The sequence below is a fragment of the Excalfactoria chinensis genome, chromosome 23 (assembly GCF_039878825.1).
Source record: "Excalfactoria chinensis isolate bCotChi1 chromosome 23, bCotChi1.hap2, whole genome shotgun sequence".
Lineage (NCBI taxonomy): Eukaryota > Metazoa > Chordata > Aves > Galliformes > Phasianidae > Excalfactoria > Excalfactoria chinensis.
The window spans coordinates 4180845-4198219 of record NC_092847.1 but is presented as its reverse complement, the minus strand read 5'-3'; the positions used below and the strand labels follow the sequence as shown (position 1 = coordinate 4198219).

At 51.3% G+C, this 17375-nt stretch overlaps 1 protein-coding gene across 8 annotated transcripts in view; it reads right to left on the bottom strand.

Annotated features, from left to right (window-relative positions):
• Positions 1–3171: 3171 nt before the first annotated feature.
• The window catches only part of ATP2B4 (ATPase plasma membrane Ca2+ transporting 4), a 33844-nt gene continuing 19640 nt past the window's right edge, over positions 3172–17375 (bottom strand). For 4 of the 8 annotated variants that reach the window (XM_072355949.1, XM_072355951.1, XM_072355950.1 and 1 more), the window contains 14 exons: positions 17120–17334; positions 16790–17032; positions 16424–16665; positions 15857–16091; positions 14720–14899; positions 14513–14600; positions 14266–14372; positions 13000–13191; positions 12683–12896; positions 12044–12255; positions 11598–11705; positions 11162–11344; positions 8771–8960; positions 3172–4095 (listed from right to left, as the gene is read on the bottom strand). In XM_072355949.1, the coding sequence (XP_072212050.1) occupies positions 4070–4095; positions 8771–8960; positions 11162–11344; positions 11598–11705; positions 12044–12255; positions 12683–12896; positions 13000–13191; positions 14266–14372; positions 14513–14600; positions 14720–14899; positions 15857–16091; positions 16424–16665; positions 16790–17032; positions 17120–17334 (2435 nt within the window). In that variant the 3' untranslated portion in view covers positions 3172–4069. The remainder of the gene's footprint in view (positions 4096–8770; positions 8961–11161; positions 11345–11597; positions 11706–12043; positions 12256–12682; positions 12897–12999; positions 13192–14265; positions 14373–14512; positions 14601–14719; positions 14900–15856; positions 16092–16423; positions 16666–16789; positions 17033–17119; positions 17335–17375) is intronic. The other 4 variants (XM_072355946.1, XM_072355948.1, XM_072355947.1 and 1 more) reach the window with 2 other exon arrangements.

Below are 17375 nucleotides of genomic sequence, written 5' to 3'. Positions count from 1 at the left end.
CAAGGAGTAATGACTGCGTGGCAGCTGGACACAGGGGTGAAGAGCATCTGCTGGTGCTATGAGCGTCCTTTCCCTGCAGGGATGTACCATGGAGGTGCTCAGTCCCCACAGTCACACAGCCAGTGGCATCGGAGGTGTACTCCCTGGGACTAAGAGCTTTCCCAACAGCCCCTGAGTTCTTGCACAGCAAGAAGCAGTTCGAGAGGGGCTGAGCGCCACAGGACTCTGCCAGGGAAAGCCGGAGGCTGCCCATGCTAAAATTCGTTTTTGTTCTTTTCCTTCTTGAGATTGTTTCAACATTCTCCTCAAACCTTATTGCACAAAACCTTTTAAGTATAGCCCCTGTGCAAAGAAAACTTCATCACAGAATGCAAATGCTTAAGAATGCCAGTTCAGCACTGCACACAGGATGTGATGTCTTTGGTACCAATCTGCCCATTTACTTCATGGAAAACCACCACCACCAGAGACCCTGCTGTCATTAAGAACTGGATGCAAAATTATGTTCAGAGTGTTTTAATAACGAAGCATTCCAAGGCAAGTTAACACAGATCACAGGGTATGTCTTCGGTTCCTATCTGGCAATGGCATACATTGCAGTTCAAACAAAGCACAACAGTAAATCTCCCCCTCTTCCAAGGCATGTTGCAGAGTCCCCACAGTCCATGCTGCTGCCCGTGCCTCACCAGCAGAGCGCCCATCTCACCAAACGTGTTTGGTTTTTTTTGTTTCCATAATATCTTCAATAACTTAACCCAATAGTCATATGCTGCCAGTATATCACTGAAACTAAATAGGAAAAAATACTTTACATGAAAGATGTATGCACAGTAAACGCTTTACCTTAAGCAACCAGCCATACCAACATAAATTATATATATATATATATATGTATATATATATAAATTGTCATCCAGCTAACATCTAGTATAAAGATGGCTGCTCAGAAAAAAGGAGGCTGACTGGCATGGATGGCAACACGCCATCACTGGGAATTGCCATGATGCAGTCAGGAGCCGCTGCAGATGCAGGACCCTAAGATTTCTATTTTATTTTTACTTTAAACAAAATACATATGGCTGACGTAAAAATATCAGTTTCTGATCTAAAGAAAACTAGACTTTTTTTTTTCTTGCATAATATTTATCTATAATCATTTCCCCCCTCCCCCCCTAATATGGAAACTAGAACAATAAAGTATCAACTAACAAACAACCAGACCCCTATGGCAACCTGCTGGTCACAGGCCTCTGGGAGGGAATTAAGCACCTCCAGAGTTGGCTTTGTGATGTTTTTCATTGGTTTAAGTATTTTTTTGGTTTTCTTTTTGTTTTTAAATAGGTCCGAGGTAACAAAAAAAAAAAAAAGAAAAAAGAAAAAAAAAAAGAAACAGCACCCTCCCTTCCCCAACAATATAATAAATACTTATGTAAGCCTTATATAAGTTTTTTGTTTGTTTGTTTTTGCAAGTATTTAAAATAGAAACAAAGTGATCTTTTGAGCAACGTCACCTTCAATTCCAAACCAAACCCCATGAGCACCCCTTCCCCTCCACCGCTACACAGCCTGGCACGCTGCACCCTGTCCTGCCCACAGCGTTCATCTCACCTGCAGAGGAAGGGGAGGACAGCAACGGGTTTGTCTGTCCGGGCAGGGCTGGTGTCTCAACACTGAATTTGTAACTGAGATGGGCAGTGGTGGCAATTTCTCCTTGCTGCTGGCAGTGTACTGAGCCCAGCCTTCATCCCCCCCTTGGCCATGCCAGGCAGGGCAGCAGAGTCTGACCTCAGCACCTGGGTCCTTCCCTCCTTCTACCCCAAGGAAGGAATGGGTCAGTGCTGGGCTGGGAACAAAACAAAGACACGTGGTTTTTGCTGTTGTCATTAAGGAACACTTATTTCTTGGCAAAGTAGTGGGCCCTCGCATGGCAGGCAGTGCTGCAGGCAGTGCTCGGAGAAGGCACGGGAAATTCTGCTGTGCGTTCTTAAAGGAAAGAGGAAACCAGCTAGCCTGACCAGCCAGCCCACCCTCTCTTAGACACCGACAGGGACAGAGGCTGGGCAGACAGCACAGCTAGTTACCGCCATGTTCTCTCTGCTTCCAACTCAAACCAATTGGGACAAGGGACAGAAGGCAGCAGAGCCCTTTTCAGCCCTGCACACTGGGGAACAACGATCAAAGGTGCACTCACAGGGAAAGAAACTAAGCCCAAGCAAAGCAAAATCCTGCCTTCTGCTCTGGCCCACTCTTGGCTTGGCAAGACGGCTAGAGCCAGGACACACGGGACATCTGCTCCACAACCCAAGGCTCTCGCCCTGCAGAGGAACAGTTACTATAGACCAACGCGAGGCAGGACACAGGGTGAGGAGATGACCTCCAATAAGCAGCAAGCAAGGCCCACAGCACTTCTGCTGGAAGAACTGCAGCTGACCAACCAATCCAACACCAGCATCAGCTGCAGGAGTGCACTGGAAACCAACAGGCCCTCCCCGTGGCCACGGAGATCCCTTCCCTTCTAGGGCACAACCCAACTTGTCCTTCTTATGATCTGAGAGGTGCCCCAACCACATAAACCACACTTATCCTCCATTCACACTTTGGAAGTGAGATGCAGAGCTGGTGGGTACAGCTGGAGCATCCTCTGGGTTCCTTGGCAGCTAACACTTCCACTGCGAGGCTGAGGATTACTCAGCCCAGAAGGAGTACAGACAATCCAAAACAGGCAAAAGTCCCTCTGCTTCCGATAGTGGGAGCTGCAAAAGCTTCCCAGAGCTCTCGCCAAAATGTTGCACAGGTGCTCACAAGCAAAAGAGATGCATTCCTTCAGCTCCTCCAAAAGAAAGCACCCCGTTTCTCACTGCCATTTGTTTTTTCTTCACCACGCTTGAACTGCCATTCACCTCCACTTCATGGCGGGGAGGAAAAAAAAAAAATAAAAAATAATAAAAAAAATAAAAAAAAATAAAATAAAGGAAAAAAATAAAGTCAAGCCCTCACACCAAAGCCAAGCCACCTTCATTCCTTGTCTACCAGAGATTGCTTTGAAAACACACAGCAGTGCGTGCACACAAGAGGAGGAGCTGTAAAGGCTGGGTACCATTTGTTCAAGGTGGAAGACTGGTGTACATCCCTGTCTGAGCAACCTGTGAGTAAACACCTTCCTCCCGACTGTTTCTGTTTGTTTGTTTCATGGTTTTTTCTGTTTGTTTGTTTTTTGGGTTTTTTTTTGTTTTTTGTCTGTTTGGTTTTTTAAGCTTTTTGCACTACAGTGCTAACTCCCCCAACTTCCCACTGTGAAGTAAGTAACTGGGGGGCAAATCCCATAGCAAAGAATAAACCCTGACACTGGAAGAAAATCTTAAAAACCCGAAGTGGAAAAAGAAAGTCACAAGTACACCTCAGCCCTCAGGCAGGGACTGTGCATGTAAGACTACAACAATTCAAGCTTCCTTGATACATGCATTTTTCAACGTGAAAACCCCCTGCAGACACATGGAGCCCAACTCTCAGAGAGGAAATAACCTGGCTGTTTCACTTGGGCGAGTACCACTGAAAATTAGGGGTGAAAATGCACAATGTCCCCTCTTCTAATACTCAGTATCACGGTACTCTGGTTCCCACAGCTGAACATAGTAAAAAACCAAACCAACCAACCCCAAATGATATACCTATGAGCAGTTTGACACAAAGCGACTGCAGCGTGTGATCAGTTACTGATGTCAACATCACACTGGACATGGGGCAAAGGAGGGCAGTGGTGGGGGGGAGGAGGGGGTCGATGTTCTAATGTCAAACTGATGTCTCCAAGCTGTGAAAGAGGCTTTCAGGCTCCACAAAGTTGACCTCGGTTTGATCACTATCCACTGCGTTGTTATTTCTGTTGAGGGATGAAGATCCACCCAGGCTGCCCCCACCTCGCTTTTTGAGTCCATCGGTCTCAGGGTCATCTTCAGTGCTGTCAAGGAATGGTGTTCGAGGCTCATCTTCCTCCAGGATGAACTCCGGATGAGTCATGAAGTTATGGATGGAGCTTCTGGACTCAGGTTTCTCAAGGCCTTCGTACAAGGAGCTACGGAACGCATTCACCACCTTGATCTGCCAGCAGGTAAGGGTGCAGAACATGGGAATAAATAAAAGAAGGGTTAGTAGCAGCCACAAGAAGCTAGAGCTCCCAGGAGAAAATAAAAAAATAAAATAAAGGGACAATAAAACAAGGAAGACAACAATGATCACCACCACGGAACAGACAGGTAAGTCAAAATAAGAGATCTATGGTGAACTAGGAGGGCCAACATGGACCAGACGGGGCACAAGGTGTGTGATGGGGAGTCAACCGACTACGAGGCAACTTCAGAAGCTGCAAGAAAAGACAAAAAAAAAAAAAAAACCAACAAAACTCAAACAAAACAATGAAACAAGATCACTTTGAATGAACAGAAGCCAAAACGCATTAGTTGTCATTACATGTGCGCACGCATATCTGTGTGTGTAAACCAGGACAAAAAAGTGGCACTACAACTCAAAAAAGAGGTGGGTTAGAGAAACAGTGGGTTTGCTTCAAGTAAAAAAAAAAAATCCAAAGAACTACTGTGGGAGCAACGTGTTGGTTTTATCTGTTTTTAGACCTACAGAAAGGAATGGGCTTTGACAAGGTGTCATGAACTTTCCAAGCCCACGTGAAGCAGAAGGTCCAAGTAGATGCCATAAGCAGTAAAACAGGACCCAATGAAACATGCGAGGAGGAAGCCAGATGCATGTGAGCTTCCCTGCACTGCAGCCACTGGGATTCTGGGCTGGAGCTCTGCATCCTGCCCTGCATGTGCCAAAGAGGACCCAGCAATCCCCGAAGGCAAATATAGCATTTCTTTTTGAAGCTGCACACACAAAAAATCCCAAACCTTGCTAGAAAGCCTGGCTGCTTGCTGCTCCTGTGAAACCACTGGGCTGCCACTGCTGCCAAAAAGCAAGGCATGCGATCCAAAAATCAAGCAAGAGATCCAGAGCCCGGTTTGCATAGCTGGGGTCCTGCTGTGCTGCACTGGGAGGGAGAGGTCTGGAAATGAGCCTGGAAATGAGCCAGGACATGGCCAGCACCAAGTTCACTGCTCTTGCCAACTCCTCTGGAAGTGCAGCCCTCCTTGCATGACAGGTGACAAACTTCAGATCCAGGGGCTGAGAAGGTACTGCTGGGGGCTCAGAGGGCAGTTCTCCCTGCAGCCCCATGCCCACACACCATGCACAGGGCAACTAACGCGTGCACCTGCAAGGCTCCAGCACTTGCAGATTACTTGAGATTGCAATCACTCAGATTATGTCAAAAGGCATAAACTGAATGAATGCTGCAGTATGCAGGCTAACAAACTGAGCTGAAGGCTCCCAAGCTAGGAAAGAACCGGTGAAATCACACTCCCTGCTTTGCCTTTTAGTGCAAAGCTAAGAGCTGTGCACCACACACAACCCTCCAAAGCAGCTCTCAGATGACTCCATGGTAGCTCCCATGGATGCTCTGCTTGCTGCCTCTCCCTGGGTGCCCCCAACTTGCCAGGGCTCACACTGGCTAACTTGTGTCACCCTCCCTTTCCCCTGGGAACTACCTGGACCATCAGTGACTCCTCCCCACAGCAGCACTGCTCCTCCTGCTCCATCTCCAGGCGCACAGAAGGAGAAAGCAGTTCCAGCACCTGAGGAGCCCCACTCACTCCCCTTCCATATCCCCCGGGGAACAAACGGGAGGAGAGCTGTAGATGATACAGAAGGGATGTTTCTCTGCAGCATCCCCACGCTGCAACCCCTGCAGACTCCCCATCACACAGCAGGGGGAGCAGAGAGCACGCAGAGCTGCTAGACAATAAGTGACATATCCCCTTGGAATCTGATACTGAAAGCGCGTGTTGCCACCTCTTCAGGAACCACCAGAATGCAGCCCTCAACCTGCTGACACGCGGCCAGGCTGGAAGGCACATAAACCCTAACATAGCCAGAGGGAGTCTCTGGGGATCACCGGCCTCAGCTTTAATAGCACCCACAGAAGCAGATCAGAGAAGTTGCTCAGATACGACTCTCATGCCTGAAACTCTGGAGGTTTACCTGCACAGTGCTCCAGGGTTCCCTCAGCACAGGGGATGCACTTTGGAGTCTGCTTCGCATCAGGCTCAGAATTCCGCTGCTACCCCACACCAGAGCAACCCCACAGATGCAGCACATCCTTGCTAGAAACAAACAAGCCAGCTCGGAGCCCATGAGCTGGAAGGCAGACGCTCAGGAGGAATGCTGATGCTGGGGCACCAGCTGGCTTGTGAAAACTCTAAGTTTCCTTAGCTCTGAATCCCTCTTCCCAGCTGTTTGCTGCACTAATGACCACAGCAACATCCTAGATAAAAATCAGGATTTATTATCAATGCATAAGACAAGGCAGACCACTGAGCAGACCATCCAGTACTGAGACCAACAACGCAGCACTCCATCAGCACCTCAAGAAGGGCAACCACAAGCACTGACTGCCCTAACATGGTGTGCAAAAGCCACAGATAACCAGCCTAACTCAGCTAAGGAGTGCCTCGGTGCCTGCCAGCACAGCAGGGAGCATAGCACAAGCTCTGGAGCAGCCTCACAGCTTTCCTTTCCTTGCTACTTGCAGCACAGGTGAGCCCGGAGCCCACCTGCCACCCAACGCCATCGGCTCTGCCAGAACTGCAACTTTTCCCATTTATTCATTGATTCAACCATCTCTTGAACAACGGTTGCAAGATTAATTCAAGAAGCTGTTCCCTCGTTAAAAGAACTTAACATAACCTTTACAATTCACTCTCATTTTGCACCATCATTGCAAAATCACTGTGCACAGTAAGGTGGAAGTGACACTTCCTGCATGATGAACCACAACTGCTGGGCCCCACTGCCCCAGACAAGGTCCGACCAGACACAAAGAACCACCACTTGGAGGACCCTCCCAAGATCTCCCTTTCCCCCATTGGCTCCAACAGAGCACACAGGGCTGCTGAGGTCCAGCCCTGGAAAACTCATCCCAGAAATGAAGTGGAAGACAGCAGGACACTGTTAATCTGCAGAAGGAACTGGAGCTCAGAGAAAGGTAAGGAAAGCAACAAAGGGAATAGAGAAATATCTAGATAGAAAACAGAGGGAAGACTTAGCATCTCGGGTTAGCTGTTGGTGAAATTGTTTACTTTCTTTAAGGATACTTGCTATCCAAGATACCAATACCCTGCTGCATTACAGGGTGAGCATTAATCCACAGACTGCAAAAAAAACTGCCATGTGATTTTGCCCATCCAAACCCCCTGCCCTGAGACCCCTCTAACAGGTTTTCTTCCAGTCAGAACAACTTGGTGGTGGCAAAGATGACCAGAAGGTAGATGTGCTGCTTCAGAAACACTGAGGTTAAACAAAACTCAGGCATCAGTATTGACTAAATAGAGAGAAAACAAAATTATGCAAAGTTTTCTCTTCTCTGCCACACTGCATAAACACTGGAGACTGAAAGCTGCTCAAAAAGTCACTCAGGATATTTCTTTAATAAGAACAGAAGGTAAATGTGCAATAAAAAAGCCAATTATCTGAGAAGATGCACTACCTACTCACAGCCCTGAAGACAGACTCCCCACTCACATGCTCATGAGCCGTTACTCCGCTCATTAAAAAAAAAAAAAAGGGGGGCATTGCATCAGAGCAGGATTTGCTTTGCTCTGGAAAGCCAATGCTAGATGCAAGATCCAGCTTTGTCCAGCCATGTTTTCCACCCCATCTACATGTAGAAAGCTGCAGGCATAATATGGAGCAGCCAGCTTGGCCTCACTGAGATGCTGCATGGGGTGGTGATGCTCTAGGGCCACCAGGGGACCAGCAGAGCCCCCATGCCATCCCTTGCAGAGCTGGGGACACACTTAGGTGTGCTCCTTGCCATGGCAGCATTAACACTTCTGCCAAGTTGCTGCACATGTGCACAGCCCAAGGTTTTCTCCAGCCTCAAGGCTGGGCTCTGTGGGACCCCAGGGGTGTGAGTAATCCAGGTTGGGCATGGAGCCCTCTGCCCCACCCCACAAGGCATGCAGGTTAACCCTGGGATAGGGAGGTTGCACACTGAACCAGTGGGCCTGGCTGTGGGTGAGCAGTGTGGAGCAACCCAGCTGCTCCTGCACTGCTGAGTGCAGCAGGGAGCAAACCCCCCCACTGTCACTCACACATGTGGCGAGAGGCAGAGAGCATGCAGGCAGCGCAGCCCCACAGCCCAGCCAGCCCCAACAGTGTGCTGCGGGAAGGGCTGAGAGGTTGCTTTGCTTCCAAATGTAGGGCACCAGAAAAGCAATCTCTCCACCAGCTCCTGGGGCTGGGCAGAGCTGTGCTGCAAAGAACTGGCAGCATTTGGGCACAAACAGCACTCCCCTCTCATAGCGGTGCTGAGTTGCTCAGAAATTAGCACAATTCTTTCAGCCAGAACCACCAATTTTGCATCCCCCCCCTCAGGAGGGTGGACTCACACTTCAGTCCTGCAAAGGAGAAGAGGTGAAAAAAAAAAGAAGAAAGCAACAAGGTATGGGGTGAGGGAAGGACCAAAAAGTACCACCAACTTGTTAAAGATTCAATAGCTTTTTTTTTTTTTTTCTTTTAAATAAACAAACAAACAAACACCATCTTCCACCCCATCCTTCACTTTAGAAAACAGTGGGTCAGAGGGAAAGAGAGCAGGCTGGGTCAGGTTGTGCAGTGCTCTGTGGTTATTAGAAGTCATGCATTGTAATAGACTATCACTCACTGCCCGCAGGAGGAGATGCAGCAGCAGCAACAGCAGAAGTGGTGGGAGTGGAATTGACGGAGGAAAGAACTACATGGGTTGGGCTAGAAACATTTTTTACATCGTGGTGCTGGCTCACGATGGAAGGCTGTCTCCTGAGGGCTCCCTGCAAAGAGGAGGCGCCGGTCTGGAATGTGTAAACTACGTCCATCTGCAAAGAATCAGAGAGTGAGATAGCATTGCCCCAGCCAGAAACAGGGACAGGGGTCAGGGACAGAGGGAGCGGGATTGGGGCAGACACACAGGGACAGGAAGGAAGAAGGACAGAGAGGTGGAGGAGGAAGGATGAGAGAGAGAGCCAACCCCCGCCCCAGCCCGCACTCCCACAAACCCACACGGGTTTGGTCAGTGCATGGGGGCAGAGGAGAGGTGGTTTTCCAGTCCTCGAGGGTGCAAAAGGTATAGGGTTCGTTCCATCACCAAGAGATGAGGTGAGGGGGAGCAGCACAGGGAGCAGCCCAGGTCATCCCCAGAGCTGCAGGAGAAACAGAGAGAGAGGGCAGCAGAGGTGTGAGCTGGCAGCCTGGAAAACTGCACTAGGAAAGAGCCTGTGGACCTTCAGCCCCACGGGGCTCAATCCTGGAGTGCAGCAGGTACACAGGACTATAGCATCCTATGCATTCCACAGCCTCACCCCCAGAATAACACAGGGCCCACACACAGAGCTGGTAGAGTAGGCAAGGAAGGAGCCAGGATGCTGCACCCATGGCACACTTTGGGGAAACAGGGACCAAGCATTGCCCAGAGGCTTCCCTGACTCATGTCCCCTTGGCTGTCCCTTGCCCTGTGCCAGCCCCTCTCTGCTTCCCAGGGGAAAGGATGCTTTCTCCAGATCCACATGCAGCTCTCACTGACCCCACAGTTGCCTCACACTCTGCTTTGCTCCCTGCCCAGTCTGACCTCCATCCACAGAGGGACACCCTGATCCAGCACACCAGGCTGGCCACAAGGAACATGTCCTTTTTAAGGCATGCCAGCTGGGAACAGACTCCTCTAAACTGCTCAGGTTTGATCTGTTGCTGCTCCACTTCACATGTGGGGCACCATAGTTATAAAAACATGCTCAAGAGGTCTCAAGATTTGCTAGCAACTGCAGCGGGGAACAATGCTCTTAGACACTGCAACAGGTCCACCACAGCTTACAGGACAGAATCCAGAGCCCGTGGGCACAATGCACAGGCACAGAGCCAGCAGCATGCCTGACTTCTGGCTGTCCATACCTACCAGGACATTGGGATTGCTTCCTGACCTGAGCCAGGGCTCCCAGGGACAGCTCAACCCCTGCTAGCATTGCCTTTCACCTTGAAACCCTCGAGGCAAAATCTCAAAGAGGAGCCAAGCCAAAGCAACATGACACAGCTGCTATGCTAGCTCCAGTCCCTGCACTTGGGCTGCTTCAGTCAACTTGATTTGTTACAAGGCTTGAGAAGTGCAAATAAAGGGTAACATAGCAGCCCCAAGCTTTGCTCCCTGAGGCAGCTCCATCCTGGGCCTCAAGGGAAAAAGGGCAGAGACCTCACTGCAGGAGGTCCCCCTGCCCCAAACAGCCAACCACTGGGGAGGCAGGGCAGGGAAAAAACACAACAGCAACAACAACAAAAAAACACCTCTCAGGAAGGAAAAAAAAAAAAAAAAAAAAAAAAAAAAGTCAGAGAAACAACTGATGTAAAAATCATATTTACCAATTCTCCTCCCTTTCCCTGCTGCAGGGCCAAGAGCAGCAGACATGGAGCAAGAGAGCTGGCCGGGAGGGATGGCAAGTGCCCCCCAAGGGCAGTGGGAGGTGATGCTTGTCCACAGCTACCCCCCTTGGAGCAGGGCTCTCCTCAAGGACTGAGGGAGCCAGACTCAGCCTGAGGTCTTGAGCTCAGAGAGCACAGCCAGCTCTTGGAAGCTCCAGCAACCTTCTGACAAGGGGCAGACACCTTCCCCAGGCATCTCAGACTGCCCAAGGCCAATACCAGCTCACATCAGCCTGAAGTGGAAAACAGCCCTGCTGTAAGAGCCCCAGAGGCAGAGAAGGAGAGAGCTCAGTGCTCCGTGCTGCAGCTCCATGGGGCTGATCTCTCTGGGATCACTGCAGCTCCAGCACTGCTCTGCTACCAGCAAGGTGCCCATTGGCCACATTGTGTGTCAGAACAGAACCTGTACCACCCCCTGCCCACCCCAGGCTGTCCCAGAAAGTCAGGCTGCCCTGGTTTCCCAAAACCAGGACAGACTCAGGAAGGCACAGGAGATGATGGCATCCTCTGAGCAGTGGCTGTCACCTCTTTCCAGACGGAGTCCCTAGAAAGAAAAGGGAAAGAGAAAAAGAGAGAAGAAAGGCCCACAGGACCCCCTGCCCCACATTACCTGCGTCTGTATCCTGTTGAGACCCCTGAACCACAGGATCTGCCCACGCCGCAGCTCCATCTCAGCGTGGTCAATCTCATCCACATCCTCTGGGAGCTCTTCCTCTGGGATCTCCTCCTTGGTGATGCCATGCCCAGCTTCCTTCAGGAACTTGAGGTGGCTGGTGGGGACCGTGCAGATCAGCTGGGGAGAGGCAGGCAGAGCAGCTCAGCTGAGACACCCCACCTCAGGCAAGCAGCGTGGAAGCGAGGAACCCACCAGCAGCTTCCTCTCTGCTGGTATGGGGTTGGGATGGAGCATCACCATCCCCAGCCTTGAATAAATGCTAGGGAGAATTTGAGACTGAAGCAGTTGGAAAAGGAAAGGCAGGCTTGGCTAGGGTTACAGCTGGGCAAGGAGGGTCAGGAGTTTGGTTTTCATATAGGCTGGTTCTTACCTGGCCCCAGAGGAGTTCTCCCACTCCAATAAATATACACCAGAACCACTGGCTCAGGGTGAGCCCAGAGCAGCTGAATGGCTTCCCACCAAACTCCACAATGATGATCTACAGCACAGGAGAGAACAAGTCATACACTGGAAGCTTATAGGGCTACAATGATCAGTAGTCACAGGAAGAAAAGGTCCTCCAGACCCGCAGATCTTCTCCCCCTCCCTGAGGGTTAGATCCTCCCATCTAGACCAGTAAGGCCACCAGAGGCACATGCTGGCTAGCCAGCCCTGGAACCTCCCAAGTCAATTTAGCCCCCAGATGTCAGCTTTGGAGTCACTGAGAAGCTGCTAGAGAGGAACTGCAGCACATGCAGGTCCTCCCTGCATCACTGACCCCTCTTCCAGTCCCACCACCCATTCCTTTCTACCCATGCTGTGTCCATGCAGCCTCACCTGGGCTGCAAACGTCCCCAGCACCACTGTGCAGAAGATGGGGTTGCGGTAGATGGCCTCAAAGACGTTCCTCTCCCCGTGAATCTTGCGCGCATTGATCTCATTGAATAACTGCATCATGACAAAGGTGTTGAAGACGATGGTGTAGTGCTCAGTGGGTGGGGAATGCAATGGGGCGTTCCGGCCACTGTCAATGTCAAACAGCTTCTCCCCTAAGCAGAAAAGAGGTTTGAGGTGGGACACGAGCAGGGAGAAAAGGAAAAGGATCTCATCTTCTCCACACTGGTGGAGGTGGAATTAAAAGTCCCAGGCTCTCAGTGAAGATCCCTCGACCCACCTGGACTCCCTCACACCAGTCCCACTAAACCATCATTTCCTTAAAAAGGTCATAAAAATGCAGAAAATTTGCTTTCCTGGTTGAAACTTTCAGCCACTGAAGTACAGAATGCACTCAGCACAAGCCCTCTGATTATAATACCACCACCTCTCATCCATTAATTGAGCTATGTGCTGGCCAACATGGGGTTACTGGGTGACAGATCAGGAGGAGTAGCCCCTCACACTGGCAAGGAAAACCAGGGGCAGCACACCCCTTCCCTCCATCCTCTCCCCCCAGTTTCTTAGGGTCTCGAAGCTCACCCGCAAAAAGTAGCGTGAAGATGATAGTCAGCTGGTACACAGCGTGTCCCAGGATGTTCTTCATCATGGTGCGGGAGATGAGTGGCTTGTTGCGGCCATACGGCTTGCGGAGCAGCAGGGACTCAGATGGGGGCTCTGTGGCCAGTGCTAAGGAGGCAAAGGTGTCCATGATCAGGTTCACCCACAGCATCTGCACAGCTTTCAGGGGAGAATCCTGCAGGGAGAGCATGGAGAACATGACATACCAACTAAACCAGCCCATTTTCACCTCTATTTTGCACAGTGCTCCACTCCTGCTGAGAGCAGAAGCCCCGTACCTGCGTGATGCAGGCGCCCGTGAAAGCCACAATAACAGCCACCACGTTAACAGTCAGCTGGAACTGTAGGAACTTGGAGATGCTGTCATAGACATTGCGACCCCACATCACCGCCTTGACAATGCTGGTGAAGTTGTCATCCGTCAGGATGATGTCTGAAGCCTCCTTTGCAACATCGGTGCCTGCAATGCCCTTAAGGGCCAGGAAGAAAGGGGGCAGGGGTAAGTCACAGGACAAGCTCCACACCCAGCTCTGCAACGTTTCTTTTCTTTCCAGAAAATGCAGCATATCAAGCACATCCTGAAATACCCTGCAAGGAGACAATTCCCCAGTGTTTTCCCCTCCACTCGAGCTGCACCAGTGCCATGCCACCTTCAGCCTGACACTGTCCCCCTGCAGTGGGTCACAGAATCATAGAATCATAGAATCATAGAATTACTCAGGTTGGAAAAGACCTTGAAGATCATCAAGTCCAACCGCAGCCTAACCAGTAGCCTATCTCTTAAAAAACAACCACAAAACAATACCACAACAACAAACCTCTTCTAAGTCATATCCCTGAGTACCACATCCAAGCGGCTCTTAAACACATCCAGGGATGGCGATTCAACCACCTCCTTGGGGAGCCCATTCCAGTACCTAACCACCCTTTCTGTAAAGAAGTTCTTTCTAATATCCAACCTAAACTTGCCCTGGCGCAACTTGAGGCCATTTCCCCTCGTCCTGTCACAAGTCAGTAGTGAGAATAGACCTGCCCCACTCTCACTGTAAGAACCTTTCAGGTACTGGAAGACAGCAATAAGGTCTCCCCTCAGCCTCCTCTTCCTCAGACTAAACAGCCCCAGCTTCCTTAGTCTCTCCTCATAGGGCTGATTCTCCAAGCCCTTAACAAGCCTCGTTGCCCTTCTCTGGACCTGCTCCAGTACCTCCATGTCCTTCTTGTGCTGAGGTGCCCAAAACTGGACACAGTACTCGAGGTGAGGCCTCACCAATGCTGAGTACAGAAATCCACCCCTAACCCAGGCTATTGGAGGACTGTTTTCCAATCACTTGCTAGCAGACCTAGAAGATTCCTGAGAACTCCCACCAAGCTCTGAATAGGTTTATTTCTCCATTTTAAGCCCTTAAGGAAGACTTGGAAAAAGAGTTCCACTGCTCCAGAGAGAATTTAACAACCATGTAGGTCCTCAGTTCCTCTCCCTGAAAAGCAAAGGCCACTCCCCACAGCCAGGGAGCACCTGCTGGCAAACCCACTCCCTTCTGTACCATAGCAAATCCAACGTCAGCTTTTTTCAGAGCGGGACCATCATTGGTTCCATCTCCGGTGACAGCCACCACCTGCCGCTGGTCACCAACAGTGCTGTCAATAATTCCTGCAACGGGGAGCAAGGAGCACAGAAAACGTGAGCTTTGAGGGCAGGCTCTAGCAGAGATCACACTGCAAAAAGCAGCTGGGCAGAGCAGCCCAGGGCACTTGGGGGAAAGTTGTCAAGCATCAGGAGCGGGCACCCACCTTTGACTAGCGTGTGCTTATCAGTTGGGGATGAGCGGGCCAATACACGCAGCTTGGGCCAGACCTTGTCCAGCTGTTCCTGTTCCACCTGCAGGACAGGGTGGGTGTGAGGAGGCACAGGGACTTCCAAATGCCTCCAGCCTCATCGGAGTGTGACCACCAAAGCAGCCAGCCACCCCACAGCAGAGCCCTTTGCTGCTCTCCCACCTCGCCCTTCTCATTGCGGATAAGCCGATTGAACTCCTTCCCCTCCAGGCATAGGAAGTCCTCTCCAGGCAGCAGGATGCCACACTTGGTGGCAATGGCACGGGCAGTGTTGATGTTGTCCCCAGTCACCATGCGGACAGTGATGCCTGCACGCTGGCACTTCAGGATGGCATCTGGCACCTGGGGATGTGGACAGTCAAGGGGTGGGCAGAGCACATAGGCCACAGTCTCAGTGGTGCCACAAGCCATTTACATCTACCCATGGCTCAGGTGCGGGATAACATGCTGAACCAACACGCCCCACCCAGAACCAGCTCAACTCCTTATCCCTGAGGGATGGAAAAGCCCCAAGAGAACAGAGCGCCTCTTGCAGCCCTGTTCAGAGCAACCCCCCCAAGGGAACAGAACCTTGCTGCCTTCTCCCCATCACAAGGCACAGCCAGGCAAGCTCACCCAAATGGGGGCGTTCCTCCTGCCCCAACCCCACGCTGCTCTGGCAGCATGGTGCTGCACTAATGGGTTTACCTGTTATGGAGCAGTGGGGGAAGAGGATATTGGAGAGAAATTTGCAAATTGAATCACAACCTCCAGAGTCAGTGCAGACAGGACATCTGTAATGCAATTCCCAGACCCAGATACTTCAACATCTAATAAGGAAAGATGCAAGCAAGGCTGGAGCGTAGGGGCAAACTCCAAAATGCAAATAAAGAGGCAGGTAGCAGGGGGCTTATTGCATTAGGTCAGCCACCTGGCCTGGCACCCCATGATGAGGCAGCAAACTGCAAGGTGAAAGAACCAGCTTGTCAGTCCTGCCCTATCCAGCATCCTCATCACACCTGCCTGGTGCCTCCCTGAACCTGACAACTGCACACAGAACCAGCTGGGCTTGTGCAAGGAGCCCTAGAGCAGCAAGGGAGGGGAGTCTGGGTGGAAGCAGGCTGCCACCTGGTTCCTCTGCCTGTGCATGAAAGGGCAATGCCAGCACACGGTAGTGTGAGGCACTCTGGGGACAGATGCACAGCAGATGCTCATGCTTTTGTAAGGGGCTCATACTCTTTAAGCATCATGAAGAGAGGCTCCTGAACCAGGAGCACAGCTGGGCGATGGGCTGTCAGGGCCACATGGGGGCCACAGTACCTCTGGCCGCACAGGGTCCTCTATCCCCACCACAGCAATGCACGTCAGGTCAGACAGGATCTCATTCTCACTGTCCCAGTCAGGCTCGGTGTCAGCAGGGAAGTCACGGAAGGCCAGGCAGATGGTCCGCAGCCCGTGGCAAGCCATGGGCTCAATCACCTTCTTCACCATCTCATCTCGATCCTTCACTTTGAACATGCGGGGGTCACCATTCTTGTCCAGAATTTTGGTGCACCTACCACAGGACAGAACAGGAGGGTAAGGGAGACTGCTTGTGGCTGTCCAACAGTGCCCTCCTTCCACTACCCAGTTTCCCCATCTGTAAAATGAGTACCTCTCACCCAGGACCCCTATAGCCTTACTAAAGACACCCTAAAAAGAGCTAGCACTTTGCATGGCAGCACTTCCTGATGCTCACACTCTCCTTCCCCCCTCCTCAAGCACTGGGCCCCCTTCACCCTGCAGTCCCCCAGAACAGCTCAACACCGCATTGAGAGCTCAAAGCCCATGGGGCAGGTGGGCTGGGGAGAGGACTCAGACAGCGGGGGGGGGAGAGGGGACAGTTACTTGCGGAGGATGATCTCAGAGGCTCCCTTGCTGTACATGCGAAAGCTGTTGTCGCTGTTCTTGAGTACCGTGCTCATGGACTTGCGCACAGAGTTGAAGGTATAGACCTTGTACAGCTTCTCCTCTGGCACCTCATTCCGCACAGCCTGATAATCCTGCTTCAGGTCCAGCACAAAGCCCAGCAAGGCACACTCTGTCTTGTTCCCCACTTGCCGGGGTAGGCCCCCTTCCTTCTCTGGTGGCTGGAGGAAAAAGGGAAAGGAAAAGCTATGTCAAACCTGGGCACTGCAGAACACAATGGGATGGAAGCAGTAGTGATGGCCAACAGTGGGAACGTAAGGCTGTGGTTCTCAAGAGCCAACTCACCAGGATCTTGGATGTGTAGGCGGAGTTGATGGCAACACCATTGACAATGAGGTCCAGGACCTTGGGCAGGATGGCTTCAGGGTCAGGAATCTGGCGATAGTGGGTGTCCCCCACGTAGGCCTGCACCACAGTCATTCGGTTCATGGTGAGCGTGCCGGTCTTGTCTGAGCAGATGGCGGTGGCATTACCCATGGTCTCACAAGCATCCAAGTGCCTCACAAGGTTGTTATCCTTCATCATTTTCTGTCGCATGACCAGAAAGGTTAAAGCCAAAAGCCTGAATATCCCCATCGCACTTCTCCACACCCACCATGCCCCTAATGGTCTCACCTTCACCGAGTAGGCCAGGGAAATGGTGACTGCCAGTGGGAGCCCTTCAGGCACAGCCACAACCAGCACAGTGACACCAATGATGAAGAACTTGACAAAGTACTGGATGTAGATGGGGGTGCACTCTGCCAGCCAGGGCCGACGCTGTACCCCAAAGGTGTCGATGACAAAGTACAGCACCAAGATGATCACTGTGATGGCTGACATAATCAACCCTGGGAGAAGATGCCGAGCAGCAAGTGAGGGGACACAGGGA